A 21,235-nucleotide genomic window follows, 5' to 3' on the forward strand; every position below is an offset into this window, starting at 1 on the left:
ACTCATAGTTGCCTGCTCAAAAACTTCCATGGCTCCCACTCACCTACTAAATTAAGATTTCATTGGTCTGACATACAAGCCTTCCCCTAAACTCTGGCTGCAGTTTGTCTCTTCAGCCTAACCTGTAAACTTATCTATTTCTCAACTGCAATGTCCAATCCTTCAATCAAACCAAACCACTCCCTCTTCCTCAAATAGTTCTTCCTTTCTCCCTCCTCTGCCCCTGAACTAATGCTGTCCCTTCTGCTTGGAATGTTTTAATCAAAATCCTACCCTTTCACCCAGCTGGCGTGGCTTGGTGGTTGAGCGTCACAGTTTGATTCCTGGTCAGGGCACATGCCCCGGTTGCAGGCTCTATCCCCAGTGTGGGACATGCAGGAGGCAGCCAATGAATGATCTCTCTCATCGTTGATGTTTCTATCTCTTTCTCCCTTTCCCTTCCTCTCTGAAATCAATAAAAACTATTTTTTTAAAAATCCTACTCTTTCTTTATAACCCAACTCAAAGTCCATCCCTTGAGTGAAACTTTTAAAATTGCTCAACCAAAAAAAAAAAAATTTCCTTTTTTCATAAATCCACATAACTTATCTTCTGGAAATAGAAAATAACTTTTTACTCTGTGAATATTGTTTTTAGATGTATAACATTTTTAATGAAGTCCAATTTGTTTATTTATTCACTTAGGGAATGTGTATAACATTTGCCTTCTTCTTAATTTCTATTGAGCCTTTCATAATTTATGAAGCTATTTCATACCCATTATCTTGTTTTAGCTTCACCTCACCCTAAGATAGTGGTTCTCACCTTCTGGCCCTTTAAATACAGTTCCTCATGTTGTGACCCAACCATAAAATTATTTCCTTTTTTTAAAAAATATATTTTATTGATTTTTTACAGAGAGGAAGGGAGAGGGATAGAGAATCAGAAACATCAATGAGAGAGAAACATCGATCAGCTGCCTCCTGCACACCGCCCCCTGAGGATGTGCCCGCAACCAACGTACATGCCCTTGACCGGAATCGAACCTGGGACCCTTCAGTCCACAGGCCAACGCTCTATCCACTGAGCCAAACCGGCTAGGGCCATAAAATTATTTTCGTTGCTAATCATAACTGTAATGTTGCTACTGTTATGAATCGTAATGTAAATATCTGATATGCAGGATGGTCTTAGGCAACCCCTGTGAAAGGGTCGTTCGACCGCCAAAGGGGTCGAGACCCACAGCTTGAGAACTGCTGCTCTAAGAGATAGGCAGGTTAGGTTTTTATCATAATGTTTTACAAGTGAGGTGACACATTCAGAGAGGTTAAGCAATTTGCCCATTTACACGTGGTTTCCAAGTAGTGTCACCAGAACTAGCTCTCAATCTTGTGACTTCCCTCCTAGTATCTTTCCACAGATATGTTGCCTTTGACATCTGGTCAGTGCTCCATTGTATGCCTTTTCTTTTAACACAGACTCAAACAAAGGACTGTTTATTCCCTTCCCCAACCGGGAAATAAAGGATTCCCTCACAAGCACTTCTGCAACCCAAAGCAACAATATCCCAGATCAGAAATCAGACACTTTCCCACTGGGGACACAGGTAACGTATTCACTTTCCTGCTGATGCATTGACTAGTCAGTGATAAGTACTAATAATTCAGTGGACTCTCAGTTATTTCTGAAGATCTAATAAGACTTGTTTGATCAGGGCATTTTAGACCCTTAAACAGGAAAAGGCAGGACAGGATACAGAGGACCTTATGCATTAATTTTAATTTCCCCTTTCCCACTTCCCGCTAACCTGTTATCAAATGTGGTATATTTATGCATATAACTTTAGCACATTTCATGCCAGGTATTTTGGCCCTCACACAGGGATGCAGCTGTTATAATTTTTGGCTGGTTTTTCAATGTCTTCTCTCTACCCAGTGTCTCCATCTCCTATTACCTTGTTCTTAAATTTTCTACCTCTGCCTTTTAATTACTGAATCTTACATCTCAAAGCTGGCTTTCCCAACGCTGCTTCTTCATTGGAACAAACCAAACCAAACCAAAACAAAGCAAAACAGAAAACAGGTAAAGATGGCATAGAAGCCCTAGCCGGTTTGGCTCAGTGGATAGAGCGTCGGCCTGCAGACTGAAGGGTCCCAGGTTCGATTCTGGTCAAGGGCATATGCCCGGGTTGTGGGCTTAGTCCCCAGTCGGGGGCATGCAGGCCAATCAGCGATTCTCTCTCATCATTGATGTTTCTATCTCTCTCTCCCTCTCCCTTCCTTTCTGAAATCAATAAAAAAATATATTTAAAAAAAAGATGGCATAGAAGTTGTGGGCAATGGAAAGGTAGAGATCATACAAAATGGGGAAATTTTTAAAATAAGTTATTAGTGAAAAACATTGGTGGGAGAGAGAATACAACCATTATGTAAGACTTATTTATAAGAGTGAATATAATGCAGAATTGACTTCCTTACATTCAACTTCTCCTTTTGTCTATATTTTTTAAATATATTATGAGCAATGAAATTGCTGAAAGTAGCCAGAAGGAGGGGGAAAAAGAAGCAAAGGCTCTGATTAATCCACAATTTGGGTAATCAGTACTGAACTAGTAAAAAGTTAGTAATATTTTTTTAGTTTGAGTATATAACTTTATCTTATAAAAAGACAGATTAGCATTTAGTTGGTTTCTTTGTTTTGGGGAATTCTACTTGGGTGACTTAGGAACTATCTCAGTTACCATTTTTAATATCTTAGTATTGATTTAAAGGAAATGGAAACAATGGATACTCCAATCTACAGTTGACGTTAAATAGCTCTTTTTAGGTTAACATACCCAACTTTTAAAAAATTACTTCTTGAAGTGAAAGAAAAAAGGAAATTGAATAGCTTGCAGTGTATCATTTTTCATTTAAGAAATAGGAAGTGGGATTTCTTTCTTTGCATAACTACCAAATATATACTAAATACTTTAAGATGAGTTTTGAAAAAGCAAACCCCAGATGGCTTCCTATTTTGTATCATCCTTGCTTAATTATGCTTCAGATTAATGTTCAGCCTATTAAAACTCCCAGTAGCTCCTGTGGTCAATACTCAGCTTTACCAGAAGGTAAAAATAAGTGTGGGAGTTCCTCAAAAAGAAAAAAATAAAGGTGGAAAGGGTGGCACCATCTAACTTCTATGCTGTGTTATCTAAGAAGGAAAATAAATAGTATTTCACGGGTATGGCTTTTACTATATAAAGATATTTTGTATTTTCAAGGAGTCTCCTTACCTACTCCAAAGCAACTCTGGAACGTCTTTGTATTGTGGCAGTTTTATTTATTTTTTAAAATATATATTTGTATTGATTTCAGAGAGGAAGGGAGAGGGAGAGAGAGGTAGAAACATCAGTGATGAGAGAGAATCATGGACTGGCTGCCTCCTGTATGCCCCCCACTGAGGATCCAGCCCACAACTTGGGCCTGCGCCCTGACCAGGAATCGAACTGTGATCTCCTGGTTCATAGGTCAACACTCAACCCCTGAGCCACACCAGCAGGGCATTGTGGCAGTTTTAAAATAGGCTTAAACCTGGACCTTTGCTTGAAGGCCTCTTTCCCTAGTCTGCGAGGATGGTCTTGATCACTAATAGAAAAATATTCTGAATGCCTGGTGTAGTAAACTCACCTTCTCTTAAACTTTCAAACTTCTTTTTAGATGCAAGAAGTGGGAAGAAGGGAGATGCCAACTGATAATCATCAGGAAGATGGTAAATATTTTGCCCACTGAGTATTTCTCGCCATACTAATCAGAGATATCTAGATGTGATGGGATTTGGGAAAAGAAGATGTCTCAGCCCTGGGGCCCTTTGTGGTCAACAAACTCTTTTCTGCTTTTGTGAGGGGCTGCCCTGTAAAGCATTTCTGGTTGAAAAATGGGTATTTTGACTTCCTTTGTTCTTGACTTTTTGTATTAATTGACTATTCCTTGTTTCTTTTTCTTACCTTTCTTGCCATCTTTTGGATTTATTATGTTTTTATTCGTCTATTTTACCCCTCTACTAGTTTGTAAGTTATACACTGTTTCTATACTTTTAGTATTATTTCCAAAACTACAATATGTGTTCTTAACTTACACAATTTTAAAATTAATCAATACTTAATTTTTCTCTCGGATAATTTGAATACCTTAAAGTACTTTACTCCTTTTAATCCCTCCTGATTTATATATACTATTATAGATTTTAATTCTATTTTTTAAAACCCACAAGATATTTTTTATACAATGTTCATTTAAATTTATCCACTTTATTTGCCATTCATTTCCTTTTTTATCTCAGATTTCTCTTCCCCAAGACCATTTTCTTCTAGCTTATAGTACATCTTTTAGAATTTCCTTTGGGTCTACTAGTAATGAACTCTTTCAGTTTTTGTCTGGAATTGCCTCTATTTCATCATCATTATTTTTAAAAATAAGTTTTTATTTATTTTTTTAGAGAGAGAAGAAGGGAGAGAGAGAAACATTGATATGATAAACATTAATTGGCCTCCTCCTGCACGCACCCCAACTGAGGATCAAACCCACAACTTGGAATCAAACCAGTGCATGGGATGATGCTCAACCAACTGAGCCACACTGGTGAGGGCTTCATCATCAGTATTATCTTTTAAATATTTTTTTTTATTTCAGAGAGAGGAAAGGAGAAGGAGAAAGGGAGAAAAACATTAATGATGAGAAAGAATCACTGATCAGCTGCCTTCTGCATGCCCCATACTAGGGATCAAGCCTGCAATCCAGGCATGTGCCCTGACCAGGAATCAAATCGTGACCTCCTGGTTCATAGAATTTCTCTCAACCACTGAGCCACATAAGCCAGGCTCATCATCATCATCATTATTAAAGAGTATTTTTGCAGGGTATAAATTTCTAGGTTGGCAGAATATGGATGGTTCGACTGTATTCCATCTTTTGTGGTTGCTTTTGAGGAGTCAGCTGGAAGTCTGTGACTCCTGCAAGGATAATCTTTTTTTTTTCTTTGGCTGCTTTTAAGATTTTCCATTTGTCTTTGATTTTCTGTAGTTTTACTATGTCATGTGGATTTCTTATTATCCTGTTCTATATTTATCACACTTGAATCAGTGAATTGTGTCTTATTAGTTCTAGAAAATGTTTCAAATATTCTGTGTCCAATATTTTCTAATCTTTCTGGTACTCTTGATTAAATAAATATATGTCAGAAATTATTCACTTTGTCTTCTTTGTTTCTTACTCTTTCATCATTTTTTGTCTGATTTCTTAATTCTGGATAACTCCTGATCTATCTTTAAGTTCACTAACATTCTCTTCATCTATGTCTAATCTGCTCTTTGATGCATTCTTAATTTCAGTTGCTTTAGTTTTCAGTTCTATAAATTTGATTTGGTTCTTTTTCAAATCTGCTGGGTCACGGATTGCGAGAGGGTGCAGGCCAGGCCAAGGGACCCCATGGTGCACGATCGGGGCCGGGAAAGAATGCGGGAGGTTGGCCAGCTGGGGAGGGACTGCAGCCAGCTGGGGAGGGACTGCAGGGGAGGGACTGCGGGAGGGCCCCAAGGCGTGTCCAGCCTGTCTTGCTCAGTCCCAATCAGCCAGACCCTAGCAGCAAGCTAACTTACCAGTCGGAGCATCCGCCCCTGGTGATCAGTACATGTCATAGCAAGTGGTTGAGTGGCCTTAGCATATCATTAGCATATTATGCTTTGATTGGTTGAATGGCCGACCGGTTGACTGGACACTTAGCATATTAGGCTTTTATTAGAAGAGATAGTGTCTAGAAAACTGACACTACAGTTTCAGGAGGAAATTCCTAGGGGATTAAGTTGACATGAAATTGATCTCAAGAATGTTATAGATTCTTCACTGTTTACATAATGTCCAATATGGTGGGGGTTTTTTGTTGTTGTCCATGCAGAAGTCCTTTCATCACTTTATGCTACCATTTATCAAAATTATAAACCATCTCTTCCTGAGAAATTTTTCTGGTAGAGAGAGATATGTCCAGTGTAGTGAGGTATCCTAACTGAGCCAAGAAGAGTTCTCATTGTATTTTGTTCCTTTTATTTTCCTTGGTGGTGGTTAGAATTCAGACACTACTCACCTCGCCAGTCCACAGTCCGATCCCCAGAGAAGATGGCTAAAGAAGGGTACCGAATATCTTTTGTGGACAATAAATCTTCAGGTTCTTCTCCAGAAAAGGACATGCTACCAAAACCTGATGCTTATCAGCTTACCCATGATGCCTTATTGGGTAAACGCTTGGATGTCGGTGATTCTAGCCAGATCCATCCCTATCAGTTACCTTCAGATATTAGTCTAGACAATTATGATAGTCATTATTCTCACACTCTATCCCTGCATGGAAGTCTTGGTAAAAGGCCTCAGAGAAGCAAGAACTACCGTGAATATAACATAAAGCCTTCAAATGACATGAAGGCTACCACATCCCATTCCTGTGGAGATTTACTGACTCCTCTGTCAAACTCTGACTCCAGCACTGGAAGGCTTTTGAAGCTTAGTTCAGGTAATAGCTTCCTGTCAGTTTATAGGCCTTTTCATGGACATGAAAATGAAGGGTATAACTGGAAATTTTGGAATTCACATTTCTTAAATTGCATTAGCATTACTTAAATTGTGTTCAGAGTTGCCAGTGGTCCATGGAACCTCCAGAAATCTGCAGAGTATGAGTTTAATGTGATAGATATATTAGAGAAATGTGAGATATATTATAGAAATATATGTAGACATGTGAGCTTCATATATGTTATTTTAGTTAAATAGCAACCCAAGACATATTTCTAGTAGCATCTAGTCTTCTCTGGCCACAAATCACTTCTATTCTGGTAACTTTTTCAGAAAAATCTAGTTTTTGGTAAGTGACAGAGGTACCCTCTTTAGTTATTTATTAAGTATACAAAAATTATTAAATACTTACTATATGCCAGATAATGTTATAGCTCTGCAGATAAAGTAGCAAATAAAAATAAAGTTCCATGTATATTTTACCATAATAATAAAAATGTCTCTACTTTCATGGACCTTCTATTCTAAAGAGGGTAAGACAGATGATAAACAAGTTAGCATATAAATGTATGTCAGGTTATGATAAGTGCTATGAAGAAAAATAAGATAAGGGTATAGAGTGCAATAAGGGGGAGATGATGTTTTAGACAGAATGATCAGGGGAAGTTTCTCCGATGAAATATAATAAAAGCAGAGACTTGAATGAAATGAGAGTATAAGCCATGAGGATAAGGGGAAGAACTTTCTAGACAGTGGAAATAGTAAGTGCAAAGTCTCTGAGGCTGGAACATGCTTAGTATGTTTAAGGAACCACAAGGAGGCCAGTATGGCTGCAGCAAGGTGAGCGAGGTGAAGTGTAAAGAGGAAACAAGCAGTCCGACTGTTATTCTGGGTGAGATGAGAAGACATTGGAGAGTTTGTAGTAGAGGAGTGACATGATCTAACTTAACAATTACTGTGGCTTTTGGGTTAAGAATAGAAAATGGGAGCAATGGTAGAAACTTAGAAAAACATTTAAGAGGTTATCTAGCGGTAGAGGTGGTATTGATTCTGAATATATTTTGAAGACAACATCCCATTATTTATTGATGGATTGAGAGAAATGAGGTCAAGGATGACTCCCTCTTTTGAGTCTGAATAACTGGAAGAATGAAGTTATCATTTGCTAAGATGGAAAAGAGTGGGACAAATAGGTTTTAGGGTAGATATCAAGAATGCTATCTTAGACATCTTAAATCTGAGGTGCCTGTTGAAACTTTTCAGAGATGCCAGTTAGATAATTAGACATATTAGTTTTGTGTTCAGGGAACCAAAAGTGTATGGATGGCATTAAAACTGAGACTGGATAGGATCTCACCTAAGGAGTGAATGTAGAAAAGAGATCTGAGGACAAACCCTGAGCTCTCTAACAATTAGAAATCCAGTAGATGGAGAGAAACCAGCACAGAGAGCAAGAAAGAAGCAGCCAATGAGGTAGGAGAAAAAAAGCTGAGAGGGAGTGGTCTCCTGGAAGCCAAGTGAAGAATATATTTCAAGGAGGAGGGAGGGAGTGATCAACATATTGTGTCAGATGTTTTTAATAGGGAGTGAGCCTGGGAGTGAGAAGTGATTATAGCATTTGGCAGTGCATTAGTGAGCAGCTTCAGGAGACTCGTGGTTAATAAAAGCCTCACTAACGTGAAATCAAGAAAGATTTAGAAGAGAGGAAATAGAGTTACCAAATATATACAACCCTTTCAAGGAGTTTTTCAGTGAAGGGAAGCAGAGAAATGGAACTATAGCTGGAGGGGGGATGGGATTAAGGAAATCGTGATGGAGATGATCCAGTAGAGGGAAAATTGATGATGCAAGAGTAAAAAGGGAAAAGTACAAGAAAAATCCTTAGGTAGTCAAGAGGAGATGGAATCCTGTCCACCAGTGGAGAAGTTGGCCTTAGATGAAACACAGACAGTACACCAATTATAACAAGAAGGAATTCAGAGAATTTATACAAAAAATACATAAATACATAGATTTGGTGGTGGAATCACATAGATGTTTCCTTTGATTGCCTCTGTTTTTCTCAGGGAAATAAAGAGATTAGTACCTGAGAGTGAGGAGGGAAGATAAGTTGTTCAAAGTTTCAGGAAAAGAGAGATGTGAAACGGTCATCTCAGAGAAGAGAAGAGAAAAGTAAATTGACTAAAGTAATGTATTAGGACAGCCGGGCAATACAAGAGCCCAGTTACAATAGCGGTCATGTATGTAAAGTGAAGATGGTGAGAAGAAATGCATGTTCTCCAGCTACTTCTCACTGCTCTGGTGTAGGCCTGGAGTGTGTGGGCAGTTGGATTTAACCAGAGTTGGGGTTTTGTCGGGTGGAAGACAAAAGAGTCCAGAGAGTTGAGGGTATATACTAGGGAGATTATGACTTTTGGACTCTGGGTGGGGTAAGGATGGAAGTGAAACAAGGGAGAGTTGAAGAGCAGATTCATCTCCCAGCCTGTTCCTTTCACAGATCTGTATGCCACAACCCATTTCAACAGTGACCCTGCTCTGCTGGTCAATGTAGAGCAACAATTATCCACCGGCCTTGGGGATTTGACCCCAACACATGGTCATTTCCCAAACAACGCCGTCCTGGGAGACTCTCTACGCACACTGCTGTTGCCTACTGGGACTTCAGAAAACAGAGAGAGTTTGACCAAGAGGTCACTAAGCCCATCGAAGAGAGGATTCAAACGGAAGGACAATATCTTTGCCACACTGAATCCAAAGCATGGTTTCAGAGATGCTACAGGCAGCGAGGCAAGTGTTGGCTTGTTTGTGCTTATGAATGAAACACCTCAGATGTAAGACCAGAATAGGGTTCTTTTTGGGGGTGGGGGTGGTTCTGACCAAGAGTGCTAGAAACTCAAAGGGATTTTCAGAGGCCAGTAGTTAGTACTGCCAGGCCAAAGCCTGGGATTCTGCCCTTGGGAAAGTCGTTCCCCTTCTGCCACATTGCTTAATTGTTGTCACAGGGAGAATCTACTGCCAGAGCATAAACATTGTGGGGAAGTACTTCGATAATAATAAGTGGCAGACAGAGTTTACCCAAGGCAGGAATGCAAAAGTTGCTTGGGGCTCAGGGTTGGCTGAAGAGTGATCCCTGTGGCCTTGTTGTTTATCATGTTTATACATTTGCTTTGGCCACAAGCAACTTGCTTGAAACGTTTCTTCTAAAAGCATTACTTTTCTGTCTAGAAAGTAGAATTATTCCATTTGTTCCCCAAAGTAGCAGCAGCTAGAAAATGAATTAGATTATCCAAGGTATTTTTAGCTGAGAATGGTTCAGAGAATGAACAACAAATCAATAACCATTCCCACATATACAATATAATTAATTTTATAAAGTTATAGTATGATAGCAGTGTACTATGGAATGTCATTGTTTTTCAGTTTTTATTAGGTAACTAAGTTTTGTCACTGCCTTTGCATGCATTGTCTATAAAGAATGCCTTGTACTCTCCTCTCATCTGTTTGAGTTTTAATTTTTCTCCAGGCCCCACTTCCATTATGAAGCCTTTTTCTCTTTATTTAAAGAAACCTCAGCTCTCATGGCCCTTTCTTTCCTGGAACCTATGATCCTTTGTCATATGAATCATTTGTTATTTAATCATTTGCTGTCTATAAGGAAACAGTGACTATTTCTAGTCACTTTGTTTTCAGTTGTGGGAAATCTTTTTGAACATTGGCATGGGTTTACAAGTTTGATTTTTTTTTTTTTTTTTTTTTTTTTTTTTTTTTTTTTTTTTTTTTTTTTTTTAGGGGGGGGGGGGGGGGGGAAGAGGGAAAAAACAAAATTGGTTTGGGTTTTCAAGTTTTTTTTTTTTTTTTTTTTTTTTTTTTACTCTTTAAATACTTTCTATTCCATTTTCAAAACTTCAGAGGTGGCTGTAATTTTTGTATACCAAAGGGGGCAGTCTCGTAATACTTTCTTCGCTTTCTGGTCCATTTGTCCCATTTTCAGTCACTATTTTTCCAGACAGCACTGTGTGTTAATGTATTTAGGTTCAGGAAGGTACAGGAACACTTAGAATATTTGGGATGCTATATTAATAAGACATGTTCTAGGAAATTTTTTCACCTCTACTCCATATATATTGTTAAAATAGCAATTAAAATCTCAGTGCACTTTCCTGGATAATCTTAAAAACTCATTCCTTTTTTTCTGTTAGATACTATTTTTATTTTTATGAAGATCTGTAAAAGAGCAACTTAGATGTAAATATAAAAGAAATATACTGTTCAGTTTCTAGAAAAGTATAAATCAGAAAATTGCTGAAAAGAGCATTTAAAAAGTTATTAAAAGTAATTCCATGATACGCAAAATTAAACTGAACATGAATTTGTGATTAGAAAATTTATTTTTGACCAACTGACTTTAGAATCATAAGCAAATAATAAAAATTTATTTTTAAAAGCCATGAGCCATAATTTGCTGAAAATGAAAAGACTCATAAAAATTAATAAAATTATTCCAAAGTTTATAAAAATTATCCCCAACTCTAACCACATTATGATAAATGAAAGAAAATCTGTAAAAGCATATATGTTTCCAAGTTGTCACATGATATACACACAATTATCAATACATAAAACCAAGCACAATCAATGTTCATTTTTGACGAGTTAGGCCACATATGTAACTCATTATAAATATCACTGTCTTTGGTGTTCTGCTTCACAGTTGGTGGGTATAACAGCATCAGCTAATTAATCATCTATAACTTTTTATATCAAAAGAGCCAAAGATTGAGAAATAATTTGGCTGTTTTTTGTTTTGTTTTTGTTAATCCTCGCCAAGGATATTTTTCCATTGATTTTTAGGGAGAGTGGAAGAGAGAGGAAAAGACAGAGAGAAACATCGATGTGAGAGAAACACATCGATTGGTTGCTCCTGCATGAGCCCCGACTAGGGCCCAGGATAGGGAGGAGCCTGCAACCGAGGTACGCGCAGTGCCCTTGACCAGAACCAAACCCGGGACCCTTCAGTCACGCAGTGCCCTTGACCAGAACCGAACCCGGGACCCTTCAGTCTGCAGGCCGCCACTCTACCCACTGAACCAAACCGGCTAGGGCTAATTTGGCTGTTTTTAATATATATCAGCTTTCTTGAAGTCCATAAATCAGAAAATTGCTCTTTTAAATGCTCTTTTCTTGCAGACCCCACAGAGAAGATTGGTAAACAGATCTGTCCAGTAAAATCCACAATTTCTTAAATCATTTAGATATGTCTATATGTATTTACTTATGTCAGACTTAATAAAAAATAATGGTGAATTTTACGAGACAGATCTACCTATACATCTATATATAAAATTTGTACGGAATAAAATGTCTTTAGTACTAGGTCCAACAATAGCATTTAACATTTAAAATGTTATAAGCTTATTGTAACATCATAACTCATAAGGTTATTATGAGTTATGCTTTTTATTAAATTACTCCCCATTTTATTTTATGATATATAATAACTTTCTGAAAATGTTCTGCAATTTAATCTTTCCATATTGCATAACATAATATATTGAGTCACTCATGTAGCTGTCAAAACATTTTTTGTTTTCTTCTCAAAAATCTCTACAGAAAATCATGTAAGAAGATACTATTAGCTTTGAAATTGTCCTTGAATATATTATCATATTTGCCTTGGACATAGATAATATTCTATTCAAATCTCTTATTTTTTCTTTTTCTTAAAATGTTAACACTTTAAACGTCTGAATTCTTATTTCCCTTATTGTGTAAGAATGACGAATGGTTGGGTCTTTTGTTTTTTTCTTGAGCCTCTCTCTAGTGACCTGGGCAGTTTGCACGGTTTGCCAGGAAACCACAGTTCCCAGATCTCTGCCAGAACCTCCCATGTGGCCACTGTCCTCAGACAGCTCCTGGAGCTTGTGGATAAGCACTGGACCGGCTCCGGCTCCCTCCTCCTTAACAAGAAGTTTCTGGGTGAGTGCTTTCTCAGTTCTGGGAGAAGGGCTCCGACTTTGCTTCTGTTCTACAAGGCAAACTGTTCTCGTGATCACTTACCAAATTTCTCAATAACACAGTAATGGAAAAGTCTGCATTTTTCTCATAATCTTCTTCCTGTTTGTTTTATCAGCACTCTTACATCATGTACCAATTATTTTGTTCCTCCTGTCATTTTTTTTTTTTTTAGTAGTCTTTGGGTAATATGTAGAGTGATGAGATGTGTTAACATGACAGAGTGGTCATGTTAACGGTTACAAAGGATTTTATGATCCTCAGGAAAGTGCTAATAATAAATACAGTAGAAATTAGGTTTGATCATCAGAGTTCTGAGATGCCTGTTCAGATGTTATGATTTGAAAACTTCCACTGACTAAATGACCTGGGCTCTTTTTAGGGCATCTTTCTTTTTAGGAATTTGGGGAAAATGGTTTTGCAAACCTTGGCCCCATGTGTTTATTAGTTGTTTAATGGAAGAAGAATTCAAGGAGTTCTTGGTGGTGGAAAAGTTTAAGTAAAAATTAGAAACTTAGAGTTATTTGGACTTAACTTTTTTTAATTTCTAAAGGGATATACAGGAGAAGAAATCTTAGCCCAATTACTTTTCTTCCCACATTGACCCTTTTCTCTCATTTTGTAGGAAATTATCCCCAGGAGCCCTCCTCAGTGACTAGAGAATAGCACAGAGCCCACATTCCAGAGGGTCTGCTGTAGTTTCTCCACAGAGGATGTGGGATATAATTTCTCCAATCATGAAACACCTTTTACAGCCACTTATGAAATTCTCGTAAAAAGGAGATATTAGATTACCTTATTTATGCTGCAGAGCTAGTAGTTATTGACTAGGAATTCTGTGCTTTAGCTTTAAGATTGGCCCATGTGCCCAACCTGAATTTTTGGCAGGTCCTGCCCGAGATCTGCTTCTGACTTTGGTAGTCCCTGCTCCTTCTCAGCAGTGGTGTCGCTCACATCCTGAAGATGCGTCCAAAGCCTTCCACAGGAGGGAGATGGAACTGAAGGAGGCTGGGCAGGTGGTCCCTAATGACATGGTATGCCTCTTTCATCTCCCTTTCCTACTTTTTCTTTACTAGAAAAGGACGGAGCAGCAAGACTAGAACAGCTCTGTACCAAAAAGGTCATCATCACCATGAACACCTAGATGTACCTGAACCAAAATACAGAAAAGTCATTCTGGGCAAATCAGGAACACAGAACTTGCCAGGACAGGGACAAGTCAGAGGTTCTACAGGGATAACTCCTTAATCCTAGCCCTTATCCAAAAATTCTAAAGAAAGGCTTGAAATGGGAAAAGAAGAAGAAAAAGACCCTAGAATGAAAATGTTAAGGATCATAGCCTTGGAGGTCATGGTTTGATTCTGATGAGGGAAGGCACATGTCTCTGGGATTGTCTTTCTCCCCTTTTGATGGAGCAGAGAGCCCTGAGCCAGAGGCCAGGCCTCGAGCATCAAGCTGCTGGCTCTGGAAGAGGAAGAAGAGACTCATATCCTTAAGTCTCCCCTCAATTTTAAAATGTATCCTTTTGTTGAAAGTATTACATATGTCCTCTTTTTTCCCCATTGACCCCCTCCCTTTTTCTTAACATTAGAGGATTCTCAAACATTAAGTTCAGTTTCTACAAACTTTAGATAAATGACTCAGAATGCTGGCCACTTGTCAAAATGACCACTTGTTCTGCAACAGTAGTGGATAAATCACAAGAAAAATTGCAACTCTGTGTGATAAATTTGTTTGCTGCACTTGAGCTATGTTTATCAATGAATTACAATTCTAGTGAGAGACTGACCTCCATTCCATTATCACTAAACAGGGGAACGATTCTTTCAGTCTCTAAAAGCACTTCTTATAATTTCGGATTCTTAATGTGTTTGTATTTTATTTATTGACCCAAAGGAAAGTTTGAAGCAAAAATTGGTCAGAGTGCTGGAGGAAAACCTCATTTTATCAGAAAAAATCCAGCAGTTGGAGGAAGGTGTTGTGAGTGGGCACCAGCCCAACACTTACGGTAAGTTCAGGAAAGCAGTGTGTGGTGTGTCCTAAGACAATTGTTTGTTTATAGATGACCCAATTAATAAGCTTCATTATCTAAAGCTCACATGGCTACCTAAATGGAAACCATCACCGTGCCTCAGAGAGTTGTAATGCAGGTGACTTGAGTTATCAGATGAAGCTCTTTGTCATTGTAAAGCAAGTACAAATGTTGTTACTGTTTTTCAGAATGATACTTTTTTCTGATTATAGCAGAAGATTGTGTTCTTTATAGAAAGTTTGAAAAAATATAAGAAAAACAAAACTCCACTACCCAGCAATAACTACCATTAGTGTTTTGGTATATTTTCTTTCACCATACATATATTTTTAACTCAAAATTAAAATTTGTGCCTTGATTTTTAAAAAATAATTCAATACAACAAAATGCACACATTTTAAGTTTGATGAGTTTTGACAAATATATACACTCATTTAATTCCATCCTAATCAAAATACAGAACATTTCTGTTACTCCAGAAAGTTCCCTTGTGCTGTTTCCCCCACTCTGTACCCTAGGACAATCGACAATTTGATTCTACACCCTAATGTTGTCAATTTAATAGTATAGGCCAAGGATGTCACACTCGTGGCCGGCGGGCTGCATGCCTTAAGAGAGAGGCATGTGGCCCCCCGGCCGTGAGTCTGACATGCTTGGTATAGGCATTTACTACAATGTCACACAAATGTGCCTTATTTATCTAGTCCTCTATATAGTTGTTTTTAATGTTAGCGATCTATAATAATAAAAGCATAATATGCTAATTAGACCGGACGTCCTTCTGGACCACCTTCTGGACGAAGCCGGGGCTGCAAGGGAAGACCAGGTCCCGGTGCCAGCAGCCAGGGGAAGGAAGGCCTACTCTTGCACAAATTTTGTGCAACGGGCCTCTAGTTATAAATAAAGCTGCCATTGTTTATAATATAAATAATTTTAAAGAATTCCCAGCCTGGCTGGTGTTGCTCAGTGGTTATGCATCGACCCAGGAACCAAGAGGTCACCCGTTCAATTTCCTGGGCAAGGCACATGCCTGTGCTGCAGGTTCAATACCCAGTAGGGGGTGTGCAGGAGGCAGCCAAGTAATGATGTTTCTCTCTCATCAATATTTCTATCCTTCTCCCTTCCTCTCTCTCTAAAAAAATCAATAAAAACATATAAAAAAAAAGATTTTCCAAACATTCAAAAGACCTGAAATGAAAGAAAAGACATTAGAGTGAAAATGCTTCTCTGAGATTGTCTTTCTTCCCTTCTGCCAGAACTGAGTGTCCTAATATTTATACTACAATAAATAATGCAGCTAATAATATCTATGTACATAAATCTTTGTGTTCATTTCAGACTATTGTCCTAGGGACATTCCTGTCAGTAGAATTAATGGATCAAAAGATGGGTACATTCTTTTTAATCTTTATTATTATAAGTATTACATATGTCTCCTTAGGATGTGGACATTTTTGAAGCTTTCATAATACATTGCCAAATCACTTCCCAAAAAGGTTTTTTTCAATTTACACTCACATCAGCAATGAGTGTATTTGAATGCCCTTTTCACTCTATCCTTGTCCCCACTGGGTAGTTTTTAAATTTTTGCCATAGTTATAAGTGAAAAATAGTATTTCATTGAAATTTTGGTTTTGATTTGTACTACTTTATTATTAGCATAGTTTAGGCCTGTATTTTAGATAAAGTCTACCCTTGACTTTAACCCTCCAGCTCAGCACCCCTAAGCAAACATTTCAGTTTGTACAAGGAACTTGATTTGGAAGTCAGCACTGAATTTCCAGAGTTCAGTCTCATCACTGTCTGATTTTACAAGCCTGAATAATCAAAGCATCTCCACTTACCTGCTCTGAAAACAGGTGATTGTTCACTAGATACCTACTTTCAGTCAGCCCTGAGGCCCAGTACTGGTGTTGGCTTACTGGTGATAAATACAGCTATTGTAGCTCTGTTTTCCACCTTCTCAAATCTTACTGCTCAGAGTGTGATTCACAGATCAGCAAGCTTGTTAGACATGTAGACTATCGGGCCTCACCTCAGACCTACTGCATCGGAGTCTGTTTTTTAACAAGATCCCCAGGTGATCTGTAAACATACTAAAGTTTCTAAAGTTTAAGAGGTACGGTTCTAGACTTCCTCAGGACGGCATGCTTCTTTTTTTTTTAATATATACATATTTTGGTTATTGATTTCAGAGAGGAAGGGAGGAGAGAGATAGAAACATCAGTGATGAGAAAGAATCATTGATCAGCTGCCTCCTGCATGCTCCACACTGGAGATTGAGCCCACAACCCAGGCATGTTCCCTGACTGGGAATTGAACCATGACCTCCCGGTTCATGGGTCGAGATGTTCAACCACTGAGACACACTGGCCGGGTGGAATTCAAGTGCTTTTACCTACCTCATTATTGCAGGCAGTGGGAATATATTTGGGGAACTACATATGAGTGTCTTGGTTACAAATTCAGTTTCTCCAAGCACTCATTGAGTTATTACTATGTGCCTGACACAGTTCTAGATGTTTTCACATACTCCATAGAGAGTGAAGCACATGTATTCATAAACCAAAATGGAGAATTCAAGACCCAATAATTATTGACTAATTATGCTAAATGAGGATAGGTGTCTCATTGATGGCTTATAATAGTGCTATGGGGCAGGGTTATTAGCTCTAGTGAACCTCAGAAAAATGAACTAACATGTGGTATTAAGTGGTTGAATTTTAATTCAGATCTGTTTGTTGCTAAATCCCATATTCCTGCCACCATATCTGCTGTATCTAAGGGAAGGAATGGCACGTGGAGTGTGGAGGCGGGTGCAGTGAGGGGGCCCCCATTCTTCAAGATGTCCTTAAGCTCTGCTCAAAGACCAGCTGCTTGGAATCCTCTCACCCGTGGCTACTGTATTCTTTGTAGATGATCTTCTGCGCAAAAACCAACAGCTGAACCTACAGGTGGCTTGCCTGAACCAGGAGCTTTCCCAGCTGAAAAAGTTGGAGGAGACAGTGGCCCTTCTCCATGAAAGTCAGAGGTAGGAGCGGGTCTATCTAGCGGGCTTCGAAAAGCAGGTGCTTACTTTCCTTTATCTCCTTTGTTTTACTGGCAAGTTAATATCTATATGCTTTTCAAATTAACTCCGTGTTACATGTAAACCACTTGTATCTAGGCCAGTTAGCTCAGTGTTCAAAGTACTCTTTTTCAGGACACACCAGGGACTAACTGTCTTAGCTGGAATTGGTGGATTGGTAGTTTCTCTTTAGATCCAACAGGACCCTTGTTTGAGTCAGCTAGCATTTTTTTTTTGTCACTATGTACCCCCAAAATCAGTCATCTGGCTCTTCTGGAAAATACCTGCCTGCTATTGGTCACAGAAAATACGCTGAGCACTCAGAGTAATAGAGAAAGAATCCAATGTCTGTGTTTTCTTTGGAAGAGCTCGGTAGCATCTGCCTCTTTAAAGAATAGTACCCTCAGGATGCAGGCTAGAAAATCAGAAGAGGCCTCAAGACTATTGGTACATTTAGAGAAGCCCTGGACATTTTGATTTGACAAACACCTTTACTAGGACTTTCAATGAAATTTAAATATGAGAACCCCATGCCCACATCTTCCGTCTCAAACTTCAATTCCTGATTTTCCTTGGAATAACTTCATATTCAGAGGATTAGACCCAGGGCCATTCTGGGTGGCTTTTTAATTTTTTTAAGCTTTTCATTGCAATTATTTCAAACATATACAAAAGTTGAGCAAGTAGCATAAAGTCACGGTTCTCAAACTCAGGTGTGCATCAGAATCACCTGAAAAACTTGTTGAGCCCCAGCTGGTTTGGCTCAGTGGATAGAGCATTGGCCTGCGGACTCAAGGGTCCCAGGTTCGATTCCAGTCAGGGCACATGCCTGGGTTGTGGGCTCCGTCCCCAGTGTGGGGTGTGCAGGAGGCAGCCAATCAATGATTCCCTCTCATCATTGATGTTTCTATCTCTCTCTTCCTTTCCCTTCCTCTCTGAAATCAATAAAAATATATTTTTTAAAAAAAACTTGTTGAAATGAAGATTGCTGGGCCCACCCCCAGGGTTTCTGATTCAGCAGGTCTGGGCTGGGAACCAAGAATTTGCACTTCTCATCAATTTCCACGTGATGCTGTTTCAGGTGGTCTGGGACCACACTTTGAGAACATTAGGGTGCATCTCTTTAGTGATGTACAGTAAAATTGCTATATTTTAAAGTAACTTGAAAATAATTTTTCTCTGTGTTAAGCCATCCATTCAATATACAGGTTCAATTTGTTTCAATTTGCTTTTGATTCACAGGAAATTTTTATTGTTATTTTGATTTAATTTTGTTTTATAATTATGTAAAAACATTTACATGGTCCCAAAGTCAAATCTACAAAATGAGATAAATTCAGATAAATCTAGCTTCCTTACCCGTCTCCTCTATCCTCTCCTTCCCTCCCACTAGCCTTCCACTGTAGGTGTGTGTAGATGGGCACTCTAGTACATAGAAAGAGGCATAATGATACTTTAACAGTTTATCTTAGCAATCAGTTCACAGTGGTGTATAGAGGTAGCTCTCATTCCTTTTTATAGTTGTATTAGAGGCCCGATGCACGAAATTCGTGCAAGGGGCTCGGCCCTCACAGCCCTCCTCGCAGCCCCGGCTTCATCGGGAAGGTCCTCCGGATGGTCGTTCTGCTGTTCAGTCTAATTAGCATGTTACGAAAGGTCCTCCGGATGGTCGTTCTGCTTTCAGTCTAATTAGCATGTTATTTCTTTATTATATAGGCTGGGACTCCATTGTGTGTTTAAGTATTCCTCTATTGATGGGTATTTAGGTTGGCAATATTTTATAGTTATAAACAGTGCTGCAATGAATAGCATTGTGCATGCATCATTTTTTACCTTTTTTTTTTTTTTTTGGCCAGTCTCTGATGGCTTTTAACATTACATGGTAATTCAGAGTCCAAAAGTATAGCCATCACCAGTACCACTAGTTAACTGCAGAGGCAGGTTAGATTAGAAGTAGAAGTTAAAATTTGGAGATAGAAATTGGAGGCCTGGTCAGGTGCCAATCTCCCAGTGCTTCTACTTACCTCATCATGAAAGTGCTTTGGAATGGATAGAGCAATCACTGTATAAAATGTGAACTATGTTCCTGCTACAGTCAGTCTGGAACATAAACAGAATCATAATGAAGAAAGAAACTGTTGGCCTGCCTTTAAAATAACCCACTCATAAACTGGACAGTTCTTTCTATTTAAAGATGTTACTTTTTATATTTTATATTTGTCTTTAGCAAACATTACAGGTCTGAATGGCATCTACTTTGCTTTTATGATTTCATAACTGCCTTTTCCCCCGTGCCTCAGATCCCTGGTGGTAACTAATGAGTATCTGCTGCAGCAGCTGAATAAAGAGCAAAAAGGTTATTCTGGGAAAGCACTCCTGCCTCCTGAGAAGAATCATCGCTTAGGGAGATCATCGCCCTTTGGGAAAAGCACGCTGTCTTCCTCCCCACCAGTGGCACATGACACGGGTCAGTATCTAATACAGAGTGTCTCCAACTCTGTCGCAGAGCCTAGTTTATGGAGCTAGCTAGCACTGAATACCTTCTCTGCAGCTTCCCTCTCAGCCACAGGGGACTCTCAGTGTCGTTTCCACCAGTGTGGTGGTATTTACCCACAAGATTAAGAAAAAAAATCTTATTCTGATTACATTGTATTGGTCCTTCTCTTTATTTCTCTTCTTATCTCCTCCCATCAAGTCATTCTTTCCTTCTGCCCACAGAAATAGTTGGCACTTAGTCCTAGCATCATATCACATAGAAACATTTGGTTTAAAATGTCAAATAGGAAAAAACACTAGACATTTTTCCCAAGTGTCACTTGAAACTGTGTGGTAGGACATTTAACAAGAACATCCATGACCAGGTGTGTTCTGTGTTAGAAGAAATTTCAGAGAATCCATATTGATTGGTTCATCAAACATATTTTTAGTTTTCTTCCACCATAGTGAAAAGGTAACAAGATCTGGTGTCTGCCCTGGAGATTCAGTCAGGGAGGAAAGCACAAACTGGTGTGATAGAGCTCCAAGCTTGGCATTGATACCAAACAGGTCTAAACAAAAGCCTAAAGGTGCCCTGAAAAGCGAGAGACAGAGACCAAGAGAGAGAGAGAAAAATCCATACCCTGGGGAATTGAAGGCGTCACTGAGGACTTGTTTGAGTGGAAGCTGCAGAAGAGTGGAATGGTAACATGCAGAGCCTTCTCAGGCCAAGAGTGGAAGAGTCTGGAGCCCCAGAGGGATCGTAGGGCAAGGAAGATGTGGGTCATGGTGCCATGAGTATATAAATGGGGGAGCAGTCCAAGCCTGGGAGGTGTGTCAGGAAAATGTCCCCTGAAGAAATGTTCTTTTAACTGAGACCTGAAGAATGAGTAGAAGGTTACCAGGCAAAGTACAGGGTCGAAAGCAGAAACAATGGGGAGAGCTGCGGAGAGAAACAGCACGTGTAAAGGCCATGAAGTGAGAAGGAACATGGTTCATGGAATTGAGGGGCTGAGAGGAAATAAGCGGGAGCGAGGTTGCATGGCTCCTTGGGGCTTTTACACTGGGAAGGCAGAGGAGTGGTAGATTTGTGTTGGAGAAGCTGTCTTTATAAGAAGAATGAAGTGACAA

General features: G+C 39.0%; 2 protein-coding genes across 4 annotated transcripts in view; one reads left to right on the plus strand and one right to left on the minus strand.

Moving 5' to 3' along the window:
• The window catches only part of LOC102247678 (BTB/POZ domain-containing protein KCTD19), a 58,503-nt gene extending 38,588 nt beyond the window's left edge, over positions 1-19,915 (minus strand). Inside the window, exon 1 of the mRNA XM_014547878.1 lies at positions 19,654-19,915. The gene's annotated coding sequence lies outside the window, so the exon portion shown is untranslated. The remainder of the gene's footprint in view (positions 1-19,653) is intronic.
• The window catches only part of LRRC36 (leucine rich repeat containing 36), a 30,439-nt gene extending 10,163 nt beyond the window's left edge, over positions 1-20,276 (plus strand). For all 3 annotated transcript variants that reach the window (XM_014547879.1, XM_014547880.1, XM_005876387.2), the window contains 9 exons: positions 1,458-1,585; positions 3,678-3,729; positions 6,079-6,519; positions 9,016-9,305; positions 12,329-12,494; positions 13,419-13,564; positions 14,427-14,538; positions 17,479-17,593; positions 19,930-20,276. In XM_014547879.1, coding sequence (XP_014403365.1) covers positions 1,458-1,585; positions 3,678-3,729; positions 6,079-6,519; positions 9,016-9,305; positions 12,329-12,494; positions 13,419-13,564; positions 14,427-14,538; positions 17,479-17,593; positions 19,930-20,155 — 1,676 coding nt within the window. In that variant the 3' untranslated portion in view covers positions 20,156-20,276. The remainder of the gene's footprint in view (positions 1-1,457; positions 1,586-3,677; positions 3,730-6,078; positions 6,520-9,015; positions 9,306-12,328; positions 12,495-13,418; positions 13,565-14,426; positions 14,539-17,478; positions 17,594-19,929) is intronic.
• The last annotated feature ends 959 nt before the right edge of the window (positions 20,277-21,235 follow it).

The sequence above is a fragment of the Myotis brandtii genome, unplaced genomic scaffold (genome assembly GCF_000412655.1).
Source record: "Myotis brandtii unplaced genomic scaffold, ASM41265v1 scaffold486, whole genome shotgun sequence".
Lineage (NCBI taxonomy): Eukaryota > Metazoa > Chordata > Mammalia > Chiroptera > Vespertilionidae > Myotis > Myotis brandtii.